Source organism: Amphiura filiformis, chromosome 11 (assembly GCF_039555335.1).
Source record: "Amphiura filiformis chromosome 11, Afil_fr2py, whole genome shotgun sequence".
Lineage (NCBI taxonomy): Eukaryota > Metazoa > Echinodermata > Ophiuroidea > Amphilepidida > Amphiuridae > Amphiura > Amphiura filiformis.
The window spans coordinates 26,318,159-26,333,954 of record NC_092638.1 but is presented as its reverse complement, the minus strand read 5'-3'; the positions used below and the strand labels follow the sequence as shown (position 1 = coordinate 26,333,954).

At 35.6% G+C, this 15,796-nt stretch overlaps 1 protein-coding gene across 2 annotated transcripts in view; it reads right to left on the bottom strand.

The window, feature by feature from the left end:
* LOC140164639 (arf-GAP with dual PH domain-containing protein 1-like) overlaps positions 1-10,590 on the bottom strand; it is a 51,346-nt gene extending 40,756 nt beyond the window's left edge. For both annotated transcript variants that reach the window (XM_072187980.1, XM_072187981.1), the window contains exons 1-2: positions 10,362-10,590; positions 1,182-1,318 (exon numbers count right to left, since the gene is read on the bottom strand). In XM_072187980.1, the coding sequence (XP_072044081.1) occupies positions 1,182-1,318; positions 10,362-10,497 (273 nt within the window). In that variant the 5' untranslated portion in view covers positions 10,498-10,590. The remainder of the gene's footprint in view (positions 1-1,181; positions 1,319-10,361) is intronic.
* Between the last annotated feature and the right edge of the window lie 5,206 nt (positions 10,591-15,796).

Below are 15,796 nucleotides of genomic sequence, written 5' to 3'. Positions count from 1 at the left end.
ACCTCAGTTTACATGTAGTGATAATTTTTGCACGGCATCTAACCAAGAGCATTATGTACACACTCCTGTGTGTGTTTGCCGCCAACCGAGGACAGTCACAGTGTGTATTGCTATCTACATGTATAAGTGTGGACATGTGTATCATGTTTTAATCGCCTAGCCGTAGGCAGAGACTTGTGGGATCTGTTAACTGTATATTATAACTCTTTCAGTCACAACGCCTCATGTTCTTGAACTTGAGTTGCGTCACCTTAGTAACCGTAGACTAAAATGGCGGATTTTTTTGTAGGATAATTCAAAACCAAATTTTTGCCATCAACTACTGACTGTATCTTTCACACATGTACCTACGTGTCCGCAGTTTTGTGCAAATATCGCTCAAATGCATAATTTAGCATGCATTTGAGCGATATTGCAGCAGTTTGAGGTAAGTTGCAGGTAAGTCCGCAGTTTAGAGTGAAAAATCTTGTATGTTCTTGTTTGCAGGCAAACACAGATGCAACCCTTCATACACATGCAGACAGAAATTATAGTCTCTTTCTTAGCAAGTTCAGGCGGTCTGAAAAGGGTCTGAAATTAATTGGCAACATTTGTAGATTAAGTTCAGCTAGACTTCCACTCTCTCCTCAAGGTACATTTAAATAAACCATTAAAGTACTCCGTCCTTTGAAGGGGATGTTAAGACATCAGTCCTATCACACGAATCTTGAGTCAGGTTCAAAAAGAGTAGGGTGCTAACCCCTGACTGTCCAAGATTTGAACTTGCTTCATGTGAATAAAAACTACTGTAAGGCCAAAAAAAATATTGTTGTGTTGCCCTCAAGTGGAAAAATGGGAAATTTGGGTAGGACGGTCGGATTTTTTTTTTTTTTTTTTTTTTTTAAACCTTCAGTTTTTAAAAATCCCCTCAAATATTAAATAATGCTTGTTCAATTAGGGGACATTTGTCAATTTTGACTTCTGGATACCTGTTAGACAACAATTAAAGACTAGTCTTACAATTAAATATTAATTTTAAGTGAAAAACATTGAGTTTTTGAACAAATCTGTAAAAATCATCATTCAAAAAAAAAAAAAAAAAAAATGCGACCCCGATTTTTCAGGATTTAGGGTAGGACGGTTGAGGGCAACACAACAATTTTTTTTTTTTTGCCTAATGTATACACTTTATAGTCACTTACCTCGACCTGATCATCATTCCACTGGTCCAACTGAATGCACTTGACTTTACTAATATGAGCACCTAACATACGATGGATTGAGGCACAGTTGACACACAGAAATATACCTAAATTATATGAGGCCCAATCTGTCCTTCCTGAAAGATTCAAAGAAGAAATAAACAAATTTGAAAATCAAAGTACACCTTTAATGTTATTTGTGGTTTAAATGGTCGCTCTGCATTTGTAAAATGGGGATACGATAGAGTCCGAAGTTTACCGTTTTCTAAAATCCATTTTCCGTGTTGTAATCTGTGTTGTAAAATTTGTAAATCTGTGTCATGAATAAAGCTCAAAATGTATGAACAATGATATTAATGTTACAATAAAGTGTTCAATATCACGATCAATATGCTCTGATTGGCATATTCTCACGATAATAGGCTGACTATTACGATGTTTGGAGGGATATAGGGGGTTCATGCATTGGTAATATACCTTTATTTCGGTATTATTAAACAGTATTTTTATCATAAAAATTGACATACACAACTCATGATTGTTTTTAACATTTATTTCTCTTATCTTTTAGTTTAAAATTTTTTGTCACATCATACAAAAATGTCATTTTCCGTGTTGTACCTCCGATTCCGTGATTTTCGTCCGTTTTCCGTAAAATGGAAAACTTCGGACTCTAGGATACGACGATACATTTGTGTTCCATCCCGATAAACTGGGGATACTCCTGCAAACAGGGATGTCCCTGATTTTCTTACTATGCTAATGGGCTATATAACCCCCAAGAGAGTGTTAAAGGCATTAGTTAGACATGGGGGGAGTGAGATCCCCAGGGGGGTACTCAGTACAAATGACCATATGGGGACGTGCCGCAAACATGGGTAGCATTTTCAGCCTTCTGGTATATCAACGACCCCTTTTTCAAAGCCGTTTTTGGTATATGAATTGGTCCTTTTTCTTTTTTTTTCCCCAAAATTTTGGGAAAATTTGTAAAAACTAAGACAATTTTGGGAAAATTCGGCCGAAAATTTTGACTTTTGGTATACTATCAATGGGTCCAAATTTCTTGAAAAATTGGTATATTTATGGGTCTACTTCCAAAATCTCAATGCACGTCCCTACCAAAACCAAACTTGAGTACCCCCGGTGAGATCCCTTATTGCATAGTACAGAAGCAGACGACATGTATATCTGATTCCAATATCTAACTGGGGATACACACACATGATTTTTTGCAGCAAAGTGGGGACATATCCACACAAAAGTATGCATATTAGCAACATACATATAGGCGCAGTTGGATAGTCCCACACACATAGCTACACACAGATGTCCCCAATTCACACTTGGGGGGGGGGGTGCGCCTGTGCGGAGAAACACTTGGGTTCTGATAGGACCAGGCCAAACAAAATGTTTACAGCCAGGCAGATTATTTATCATAGTGCATCCACTACTCAAAAAATTAGGTCTGCCTATCCTCAATTAAGTTGATAACCAAGTTTGTACCGTACCGGTACAAGAAAACTACCAAATTCCTTTTTTGAGTGGAAGCAATGTACATGTATGGTAGGGCCTACTTTATGTGAAATTTTGATCACCATTACAAGTAATGCATGGCTGTTCTGACTGCAGAACAATACAACATGTACAGCTCTTAATTCCAGTGTGCCTGATGAGCATCAAGCCCGATATATAACATGATGTAAGCTGTCATGGAAATATTTGCATTAGGCTCATGGCCAGTTTCTTGTTATCTGACCCGGTTCTGGAAAATTGCTGCTTAAAATAATTAGAGGAAACAAGTCAAAAACTATTTGAAACTATTCCTCATCAAGAAAAACATATTTCAATCACATTTTATACATACATGTAATAATAATAATTTTATTTGTGTAAAGATAACTTGACTGATTATTAATACCTGCGGTCACCCATCTTTCGCGGTTCGTAAATAAATGCAAATGTATCAAAACCGACTCCGAATTTTTATCAGTGGCGGCACCAGGATTTTTTTCGTTGGATGGGGCATGGGGCAAAGTGAATCAAAGGGGAGACAAATTTTGCGTCAAATTGCTGAAAAAAAGTTGAAAATTTTGTAATTTTAGGATTTTAAGGCTGAAAGTGGGGAGGTGGAGGGGGAATGCCCCCCACCCCGTAGTAGTGCCAACTGGTTTTTATTGCGTACAATTTTACCAACTCCCTAATTTATTAACGATTGATCAGTTCATTACCGTAATTCATTTTTAATCAACTTCTTCATCATGTTCATTGTCCCACATTAGCCTCTCCTTCTTCCCTCTTTAGTTAACTCACACCCCTCTCCTCTCTTTTTCTTCTCCTCTCTCCCTTTTTTATCTGTCCCTAGTATTGTTCTCAGGGCTGGAAAAAATGTTAATTTCCCGGGAAGCAAGCTAAATTTCCCTCAATTTATAGCATGTTTTTCATACATGGGCAATTCCACGGTAACTCGTGCTACACTTTATGGCGTCCTTTTACATACTTTGTGCTCCAGCTTTTAAATTGATTTGATTGGAATCTGTATTTTTTGTATTTTAATACCCAACATTCAAGGCTAGATCCTCATAGTATTGCTCATTCAGGATATCAACTTTTGTATGTATGGGACAGCTGTAAAATCGGTAACTCGTACTACTGAGCAGAGGACATGCTTAAAAATCACTCATTTTTATTTTGATGGTGTGCTAAAACAAAAAACACTAAAGCCTTATTGATTATATGATAAGTAATTGCTATAATAAGGTTTGTTTTGGTATACCTTAAAAAGTTGTGCCCCTCATAGTTTTACATTGACTGGCAAAAACATGGTAACTCGTACACGGTAACTCGTGCTACAGTTTGTCCGCCATATATAAAATGGTATTGTTCATCTAAATGTCAATTTTTTTTTGATAACAATTCCTCAACAAGTGGTGTAATGATCAAATAACTCAATCTATGTACAAATAACCCCCCAAATAACCCATCTATGTACAAATAACACTATTCAGTGTATGTACCAGCAGACAATGTACCACACACATTACATACATACATCCCAGCCTTACATACGCCTTGCTTGATCCTGTTTGGATATTTTATTCTAGGGCTTAAATTTAAACAGTTAAATTGAACAGTCAACAAGTGATAAAACTTTTACTTTTATGTTATTTGACTCTAAATTCCCTCACAAAACTTGTAATGTTCATGGTTATTTGCTCTGTAAGTTTTTTAAAAATTGCTTTCTGAGTTATAGAATGTTTGGTCATCTTTTGGTTGAGACCATTTCCTGCTTGGTGCAAATACTCTAGATTGCCCGATTTCAATCACTTCACTAAGCTGGAAAATGAGCCTCATTACACTCAACAACAAACCAATTTCCAATACAAATCTCAGAACTATACAAATCTCAGTATCAACAATGTCACTGTAGCTGTTAATCTCAGGATTTCCAGTATCTATTTTGTTTGTTTTATTTCTTCTTTTGCCTCGGTTACTCATTCAGTGGATGTTTTAAGGTATCCTCTGTACTTCCATGAGGCCCATATTAATTGATTGGTTCTTAGGCTAGATCCTAGGGGGTGGAGGGCTAAAAATGTTGGTTGCATCATTTTGACCAGGTATTGATAGTGGGATATATGCTAAATAGCATGTTTTTTAGAGAGACTGCACAATGTTAAGTCTTTGAGCTTAAAAAAAAAGGACTTTATTGGTGTGTGCAAAAATTTGGTATAAATAAATTTACACTATTTTGGCACATGATCGGGTGGAAACTGGCTCCTTGAATCTTATCTCTATCTTTGCCTTCCATATTTTTACTTTAATTTTCCTGCGACAGGAGGTCACTTTTCTCTTTAATTTTTGGCCCCCACACATGTGGTTGCCTGGTTGTTTCTTTCTTTCTTTCTTTGTTTGGCTGTCCGGGCGGAAGCAAATTCATTATCCACTGTACAGCTCCAACACAATAACTACAAACTTGGTACCGGTATGGTGATAGAATAATGGTGGCTTGATGTGCTGTGTAGTTTTGTGTTATGTTATTTGCATATTTATGAATATTAATGAGCTTATTTACAAATTTTGCCTACATTTTCATTAATCCACTTTGCAGCATTATAAACACAATAACCAATCAACTTCAAACTTGGTTTGGTTGGATATGGTGGACTGATGTGCTGTATAATTTTGTGTCATGTTATTTGCATATTTATGAATATTAATGAGCTTATTTGCATATTGCATATTATTTTTTATTTACAAACCTTTGTTATTTACACACTTTTGTGTGTGTGTGTGTGTGTATGGGCACCTTAATTATGAACTGCATAATTCTAGTTTGTCATGGGGGCAGGCTGCCCCCTTCTCCCCCCCCACACACACTGGCTACACTGCTGCTAGAAAGCTGTTACCAATATCATGGTCACATATAAATGCATATTCATGTAGTTGGGAGATCAGAGCTGCTGCCAAGTGGTAGATTTTGCATTACCTTTGCTGGTACAGGGGGAAGTGGGCTATGGTAACTCGTGTTACATCGGTAACTCGTGCTACTGGTAACTCGTGCTACAGTTTTAAATGGGTCATTATTATGTGATGGATAGTGTTTTGTATATTAATTTCTTATTTTTACTCAAGGCACTACTAGTAGAAGGAAAATAATAAGTGGCATCAATTAAATTGCCAACATTTTGAAAATATAAAAAAAAATGCATCTTTCGGTAACTCGTGCTACGCCATATTTAGTGCTATGAAAAAGCAATGAAAGAAAAAAAATAGCTACCAATACCATGGTCACATATAAATGCATATTCATGCAGTTGGGAGATACCTCTATTGCTGCCAAGTGGTAGATTTTGCATTACCTTTGCTGGTACAGGGGGAAGTGGGCTATGGTAACTCGTGCTACATCGGTAACTCGTGCTACTGGTAACTCGTGCTACAGTTTTTAATGGGTCATTATTATGTGATGGATAGTGTTTTGTATATTAATTTCTTATTTTTACTCAAGGCACTACTAGTAGAAGGAAAATAATAAGTGGCATCAATTACATTGCCAACATTTTGAAAATACATAAAAAATGCATCTTTCGGTAACTCGTACTACGCCATATTTAGTGCTATGAAAATAATGAAAAAAAAAAATTAGTGGGGATTATTTAAAATGTGTTGGATGTTTCTTGAAGACCATATTTCAGAGATATAAAATGTATCAAATTTAAAAGAAAAGTGCCCATGTTTAATAAAATAGGCCCACTTGGAAAATATCTAAGTTGAACAGGAGTTTTTCACTTAAAATACACTCTCCAAAGAAACTTTTAAAAAACCCAAAATGTTAGAAAATGCGAAAAAAAGTTTATAACTTGAACCTTACATCTGTTTGGAATAATATAAAAGTTAAAAAGAAATATATATTGGCAATTTCATTTTTTGAGTCATGTCCACTTTTGCTTGGAATTGCCCACATACAAAAAAGACACAATTTCCCTCCAAAAACCAGAATTTCCCTCCAAACACCAACATTTCCTGGGAATGAGCTTCCCAAAGTCCCCACTTTTTCGAGCCGGCCATGATTGTTCTAGTACTTCTTTCCTGTCAACTAAGTAACAAATGTGAACATGTGAAAACATAAAATGTACTTCCTTAATTTTTGAGGAGCGCAATCGTGCAGACGCTCCTACCGCACACCTCAAAGCATAGTCGGGAGGCGTTACGGGGGTACTACACCCATGTGGTAAATTTGTGACTATTTTTGCATTTTTCTCAAAAAATAATTACACGCTGGTAACAAAAGTTACGTACATTATTGGGGCAAGGAATCCAATTACTACACTGAAATTTCAGTGACTCAAGACAAGCGGTTCAGTATATATGATAGGAAGCGAGGTACATCCTAGCGGTACCTTATTTCTGATCGTAAATAACAAACCGCTTGTCTTGGGTCTCTGAAATTCCAGTGTAGTTATTGGATTCCTTTATAATATACATAACTTTTGTTACCACTGTGTTATTAGTTTTGAGAAAAATGCAAAAAATAGACACAAATTTATCGATGGGTGTAGTACCCCCTTAATAACAGCACTCCTTATTATGTGTAATCTGTTTGAAGAGATAATTTATTTAATATTTACTGGGCATAAAACAAATAATTTCAGACAAAATATCAAAAAATAATCACTCCAAGAACTAGTATCACATCAATTACTCTGAATACCAATCTGCTGAAACAGCATGTTAGTAAAGGTTCTGTGAACGAAGTAGCGCAACAATCGACTAACACTAACAAATCATATCTGGTCATCTCATTATCGTTCCGATAATACAAGAGTGAAGTTTGTTTCTCTCCTAGAATGTACACCCATCGAATGTGTGTCATCGGCCCGGTCATCGGCCGTCAGACACACACATACAGGCATAGAGTTCTGCAGTACGGTAGCATGTTTTGTTGACATTTTTTTAAATGTGCATGTTTTGAAGATTGGTTAATAATGGCTGGGCACAGATATCGCAGTGGAATTTGTGAATTGCACAGTAAACATTGTTAAAACAAGTGAAATTTAAACTTAAAGGACTGATTGTTGCCCTTTTTGGTGAAGATAAAAATCACCGGTACGTAACATTATCGCCTGTTGGATTCCTTAAATTGACTTCACTCGGCAAGCTAAACATTTTAGTACCTTCCATCAAATTGAGCTCCTCAATAAAACCAGAAGTGTGATTGATGGAGCTCCGCCAAATTCTAAACCTGAAGGCCTGAATGTACAATTTGTTTACGTCAGTATAACTAAGTTAAAAATAATTAAATGAGAGCATTCTTTAAAACAGGATGAATTTCTGAACAGGTAGATTCTATGAGAGGGTTTTACATACTGTACATGTACACTGTATGTATTGTCTAATGTTAATTGTTATATGTCCCTTCTTTTAAGGGGGTACTACACCCCTGTGGTAAATTTGTGACTATTTTTGCATTTTTCTCAAAAAATAATAACACACTGGTAACAAAATGTATGTATATTATTGGGGCAAGGAATGCAATACCAATTACTATACTGAAATTTCAGTGACTCAAGACAAGTGGTTCAGTATATGATTGGAAATGAGGTACATCCTAGCGGTACCTTATTTCTTATCATAAATAATGAACCGCTTGTCATGGGTCACTGAAATTCCAGTGTAGTAATTGAATTCCTTGCCCCTATAATATACGTAACTTTGTTACCACTGTGTTATTAGTTTTGAGAAAATGCAAAATAGACACAAATTTATCGAGGGATGTATAGTACCCCCTTAATTGGCCCCAATTCCATCAAAACTGTTTTTGAGATTAAGAAAAAACTTATTGGAAAAGTTTTATTGACAGAATGTTTTCATCTTGGGACCTTAAATACGTGAACATTACATACCTACATTTGAAATTATGTTTCCATGGCAACGGTACAGGTCTTAATTTGAGCCGGAGTTGGGCCCTTCTTCCACTTATACTGCAAGTGCCAGTTCCGTAAGCAGATGTGTTATAGCTGACAGAAATTTAGTCATTATCCATTTAATAATTGCAGAAGCATGTAATATGTTTTAAAACAAGAAAGTTTATTGTAGTGAAAAAGCTGATGTCAAAATAAAATTCCTATTTAACCCAGTACATTGTATTTGTGGGAAAAGGGCCCAACTTTCTTCCATAAAAACCATGATTAAGTGTACGTGGAAGACTATTTAAAGAGTGGATTTGGGCCCATCTTTTGCACACTTAAGGAAGAGTGCAGTCTGCTGACAATAAAATACTGGGTCTAAAGCATTTGTAAAAAATTTGAGTTGGGCCCTTCTTCCACTTAGGTGTTCAATTTTTTTAGCTTGTTCTTTCTTTCTTTCTTTTTCTTTTTTTTTTCTTCTTCTAAACATAATTTGTTCCCAATTTTTATATTTCCTGTTTTAATGTTACATTATTTTTAAAACCCCATTCCTATTTAATATTTTCTACATCTGCCCTTATTACATTTGTACCTGTAAAACTTAAGTTACATACATTTCTCTTAAAATTAGCTTTATTTTTTTTCTTTACTGCATATTTTGTTCCCATCTTTTTGGGGTTCCGTTTTCATTTTAGTTAGGCCTAAAAAAATATTGTTTGATTAGCGCAACACAAAAAAGTTAGCCTGGTATATAATGTAGGTTTCTAGGGATTTTTCTTTTTCTTTTTTTTTTAAACTTCTAAAACTGTAAATTGTGTAAATTGCATTTGAAAAGGCCTTGTGAGAACTTCTTTTCTTCTTTTTTTTTATCATTTTTTTTATCATTTTTTTTATTTTTTAGTCGGGGTCGGGCCTACGTTTACAGTTGGTAGGTCGGGTTACCCCAATCAAACAATTTTTTTTAGGCCTTACTGTAACCATATAAACCTGTATTACCCTAGACCTTGTTTTGTCCTCCTTTTCTTATCCTTTTTATTTATAGTAGGCCTACTGCTTCATGTAGTACTTTTTAACAAACATTTTCATATTCGTATCATGTCCATTCATAGCGTGTCATGCCTGACGTGTAACCAAGCAAGTCATGCGTATCGTGCCCATGTATCGTGTAACTGCATATCCTGCATATCACGCTCGTGTATCGCGTACGGATGCAGTGATGTACGCATAGTCGCATATAACCCGTACATGGCAACAGATTTTGAGGCCAATTCTTGACCGTTGCTTGGCATTTTCAACCAATATTGAAAAGACATTCCTGTATATTCCTCGATCTCCTGTATGAATTTGGTGACATTTGGAGCGAAACTGACGGTGCCTTTCTTTCCATGGCATGCGCATGGACACAGTGATGGACAAGCAAACAAACAACTTTTCCCTAAAATGGTTATTTCATATAGTAATGTCTTCACCAGTTCCAATAATTGAAACACCCGGCTCCGACCGGGAACAAGTTGAAGTCCTCAAACGTTCGAAATTCATTTACATATGTACAATGTACTACAAGTTGCGTCTTCACTCACTGCCAAAGCTTTTTATAGTATACAGTTATGCCATGTAAAGCATTGTATAACATACTCCCATACAATTTTTGCTATTTATTAAATGCTTTTTTTATCTGAAAACTACGTGTACTCTAGTCATAACCTGGTCTATTCACATTGACATACATGATGACTGAATCATGATACTGCCACTGGCAATTGACTGTCTGGATACTCACTTGATGCACTGGAGCCTGTGGTACCTGCACTTTCTCCGTTCTCTTGCACACCTAACGAATCACCACAATCAGCACATTCATCGTTCCCTGGTTCCTTTAATAACTCCATTAATTTCTTCTTATTTTTGTCTGCCATTGTTTACCCTAATTTAACACAAATTTATGTACAAAAAGTTCCGTACGTGTGTCTCCTTACACGTCTTTACAAGTTTTATACACACAAGTTTCGCTACTTCCGGGATATGCCTCGCCTCAGTCATGATCGATTTTAATAGCTGGTTAAAATTTATTCTCAAAGAATGACATTTACAAACACACACATGAAGACTTTTGCATCAAATATATTTATTATTTTCTTTAAGCTATCTGGATAATATTTATTGAAAAAATATTTTTTATATTATTTTAGCACTACTTTCATCGCGCTGTTTATAAGAAAAGTTTGCAAAACGACAACTTGTTGATTAAAAGAATTCTCTTTAAAAGGAATAGTAGCAGTCTTGATGGTATAGAAACTACTTTTTTTTTAAAATACCAATCATCCTGTTTTGCCAAATAAAACATAGCTAAAATCCTAATCCATTCTAACTGGCAATGAAATCCAAATTTCAATTTTTGGTTAATTTTTTGGCAGGGCCAAAAACATGAGTTTTTAGGGTTTTTTTCGTATGCTGTGACAATCAAGACTTGTGCAAAGACTATTTCAAGTTATGCATTCTAATTTTCGGAAACATCATTTTCAATCTTTTTAATAACCAATTATTAAAAATAATATAAAATATTTAAAAAATTTGAGCTAACTCTTTATCCTACAGTCAAGATTTTGAATGCTTAGACTTGTGCCAAATCTTAGAATTTTGTGACTACAATTGTAAGCAAGAACTGTCTTTAAAAAAGACATCGCCATGTGAAGATCATATTTCATAATTATTATTATTATTATTTTTCAACAACCCTGTTTTTTTTTTTTTTTTTGGTTTTTTTTTTTTGGTTTTTTTATTCATAATTATTTACCAGGTCCAATAGGGTACATGCATTAGGGCCAATATTAAGTACCGTATGCCTGGACCAGAAGCTAATGATGAGCTCATGCGGGCTCCTCCTGGTCCTATAGTTTGTAGTGTAAACTATTGGACACACCAGGACTTACAGGAGCCAAAACTGGACAACCACTGATGGGGTATATATATAAATAAAAAAAAGGGTACCTGCTTAATATAAGCCTTGATAGGGTACATTGTTAAAAACTATGCATGTATAAACTATGCGCATATCATAGGCCCTAAACTTCATTTGTCATTGAAAAGACAAAATTGATGTTTTGTATGTTTTCAATAATATTGTTATCTACAAAACAATACAGGAAATGACATTTTCAGCTATATTTCCCGGACCCTGTTTGTACTAGACTTCTCCGTAGTCCACTTGCCAATTGTGCATACTCTGGCTATTCTAAAATTAGAATTGTTCAGTATTGAAGTGTCATTATAATTATGCCATTATGATATGTTGCATTCAATAATATAAGCCTACGTAGGGCCTATACTTTACTTTTACTGTCACAAATATAATTATATAAACTTTTTCATAACCATTTTATACTAGTATTTTGATGTAATAAATATCAGTATAATTTCGAGTTCAACTGAATGCGTTCATCATGATTAATAACATTTTATTTATCAAAAATCGACTATGGCATAGTCTATGTTTGTACAGAAAGTCAATGGAGGCCATTTACATAAGACCACTGAGCACAGCATGATAATTATGTTTGGTTGTATTTGAAAGTGCATTGATCTGCTGAGAACACTGATCTAATGTTAGACTATAGAATTAAAATCTCCATCATATGGACCATGTGGATAAATAAATATCTTAGGCCTATCCTGTATCGTTTTATGGATAAAAATAACTTTAAAAAATGTTTTTAAAAAAAGCGCAGTGATTTATAGTGCGCTACTCACAGACACAACACCTAGACGTTGCTCCACAAGCCTCAGCACACTTTACAGGTTAATGTTATTGAAGAAATAATTTTGATATATATCTTAAACATCAGTTGTGTCTTTTCAACGGGAAAAATCCGATGCAAAACAAAAATTTTACATGTAGGACTTAGTTATGATATGGGCATAATTTATGTAGGCCTATAACATTGATACTTATAAATAGGTATATAGGTAAATAAATTATTGCATTATTTTATCTTACTATAAATAGGGGAATGTTGTATGTATGTATGTATGTATCTATGTGGTTTATGTAAAAGGCTCCGTCAGTTTCGATCCAAATGTCGCCAAATTCATACAGGAGATCGAGGAATATACGGGAAATTGCCTCGACTTTATTTGGTTGAAATCGGTCAAGAATTGGCTGCAAAAACAGTGAAAATATGGGTAAAAACGGGGTTTTTGTTATGAAAATCAGTTGTCAGTCTGCGCGTCAATGCAGCTGGCAGGCAGCGCGCCGGCGTGCGAGCGTAATGCGCACTACGCCAATGCGCGCGTAAACGGCGCAGAGCTACGCGACTTGGGAGCCAGAGACCAGTGGACATGATAATACAGAAAGAAGGAAAAATAAATAAAAATTAAAGGGTAAAAAGGTACATGGACGGGTCACGGGATTATGATAACGATGAACACGTCCGCATACACGCTATGAGAGGACGTATACGGGAAAAATATGTGTGTTGTATAAACAAAATGAAGCGGTAGACCTACTATAAAGAAAAATGAAATTAACATGACAAAAGAGGTACAGGTACGAGTAATAGGCCAACGGGTTAAAGTAACTAGATGAAACGGGAACGAAACAAAGAAGGAAAGAAACTAATCGGGAAATGTAAGAAAAAAGAAGCAAATAAATCAGAATGTAACAAATAACAGATTTAGAAAAAAAAATGGGAACGGGCTTAAATAAATAAATAACATGGAAACGGAAAATCACAAGCTAGGCAGCAAATTTTTTTTTTTAAATGGGAACAAAATAGCCCCATGTACGTCGTAGAAGAAACTGAAAAGAAAGGAAAAAAGGAAATGTAAGAAGAGACAGATTTATAATATAAATAAAATGTATCTTTTCGATGATTCTACCTGTTCAGTAATTCTTCCTGTTATAGTGAACGCTCCCATTTACTCATCTAGCGGGGACCCGCGCGTAGCGCGGGTGTCCCGCTAGTTAATTTAATTTAAGAACTTATATGTATAATTATAAACAAAATGACACATAAACTAAAGTGAATCCATGTTGATCATTAAATCATTATTATGACATTCAACAACATGATTGAAGAGAAAACATAGAGACTATAGAATGGTCAATGTAAGATATCCATACGCCGTAGAAGTGACGTAGTTAATGGATTAACTACCATAGCAATGGATGAATACAATTTTGAAAATACCGCGCTGCACTACAGCAGGTTACACTCACTCATCACCTGTCTTCAATCATATAATTGATTGAATACAATACCGCTCTTTTCAAAGAGACTAATCTTACAGGTGCAAGCGGGTGCAAGTGATTAGCATTTCTTTGAAATCTAATGGTTCAATGTATCGGTACCGCATGAACGTTGTAATGCGGGGCGATATAGTCAAAATTTTATTGTATGTTTTGTATGAAAATACACTACAACAATATTTTTAATATGTTTTCAAAATATTATTGTAAAATAGTTTGGCAAACGTGGGACTAGCTACGCGCAGCTTCTTTCTCGTTACGTGCAGCTTATTAACCAATCAGATTCGCGGTTTTAAACACGTGGAGCTGATGTAAACATCCTCTCTCACAAATATTACGTTGTTAATTTTTGTAAATGAAAATATCTGTGGTATATCAGCAAAAAAAAATGGTATAGGTGCTATTAAAGTAATATCTGAACAGAATGATGATTGTTCTATATTTAGGGGCTATCATTTTCTTCGGAAGGGGATCCCAAATATAGGGGTCATACTTTTTGGAAAGAAAAATAAGGGGAGGGGGTCATAAATTGATAATGACAAAATGTAGGGAGTCACAAGATGACTACAGATAGTTACTTGCTATTAAACACGGTGTAAACTTGGAAACACTAAATAAATATGCTTTGTGTCATTTTAGCCAGGCATTAGCAACATGTTCTCTTGACACGTGCTGTGATTTGGCCTCTCCTTCGTACCCGTTCGTTATCTATGCTAATTCCGTAAATTAATTACAAGATAATAATTGTGAAAGAGGATACCTATAACTATACTACGAGCAGCTAACGACCCAACCACGTGATTAAATTTGACTATTTTGATTGGTCAAACAGCTGCTCGTAACGAGAAAGAAGCTACGCGTAGATGTTCCACGCTTTTGGCCCCCTTGGCTTGCCATACACGTTCTGAGGCGCTTAGCTTGCCATACACCTTCCCCTAGATCCTTGCGGTATATAGTCTTTGTCAAAGACCTCGCGATCCTAGGGGGCGAGCGGCGAAGCCGCGAGCTGTGCGCCGAAGGCGCGACAGAGCGGCGAAGCCGCGACAGCGAAAGCGAAAATAAGTGGAATATTATAGGTGGCGCTCCCACTACGGTGGTCCAGGCAGAGCCTTGTTGAAAGGCTATGCGGTATATGATTTAGAGTAAATTAAAATACGACCGTGAATGGAGAAAATGTATTGATATGTCGTTTTGTGTGCATAGTTGTGCCACCTGCATATTGCAAATTTGGCAATACCACCTGCCTGGTTTTGGATTTATAGAGTTAACAAATATTATATCGGAACGGTTAGAGGCGGTCGATAAAAATTAAAAGTTTTTTGTAGGGCAGAAAAGGTAGCGTATGCAGAAAACGTTATTAATACAACTGAAGGTCATACCTTATAAAACGTTTATAACATTTATTGGGGAATTTTTATGGTAACTTTTTCGGTTTTTCAGCTTTTTTTCTTTTTCGGTTTTTCAGCTCAGTGTTTTTCTTTGTTTGTTTTTTATTTTTTGTTGTTGTGTTTTTGTTTTTTTTGTTTGTTTTTTTCAAACAAAAATCATGATGTGAACGTTTTTGTGTTCACATTTAAATAAAGACATTTAAATATTAACGTTATTAATAAAAGTTTTGCCTAACCCGTTTTGAAACGTTTTCAACTGACATTTGGTGTACAAATACAAAATGCAAAAACTTGCACTCCCGGCTTGCACTACTGTCCGGGACTACTGTACATGTATGAGGCAAATGTATAAAAAGAATAAATCAATCCAGACAACCAAGCTCAAGAAAAAGACAAGCCTATTCAACTTTCAGCAGTGATAAGTATGATAAGTAAATTTCACGTTCCACCGGACCGCCCGGCCCCAAATATTTTCCTGATTCTCAAAAAGTGCAAAAATATCAGTTCTGTAATCGGTCTGGTGCTCCAACAAACGGAGGGATTTCAAATGAAACCGGATTTTTTTTATTCGTTTACGCGCAG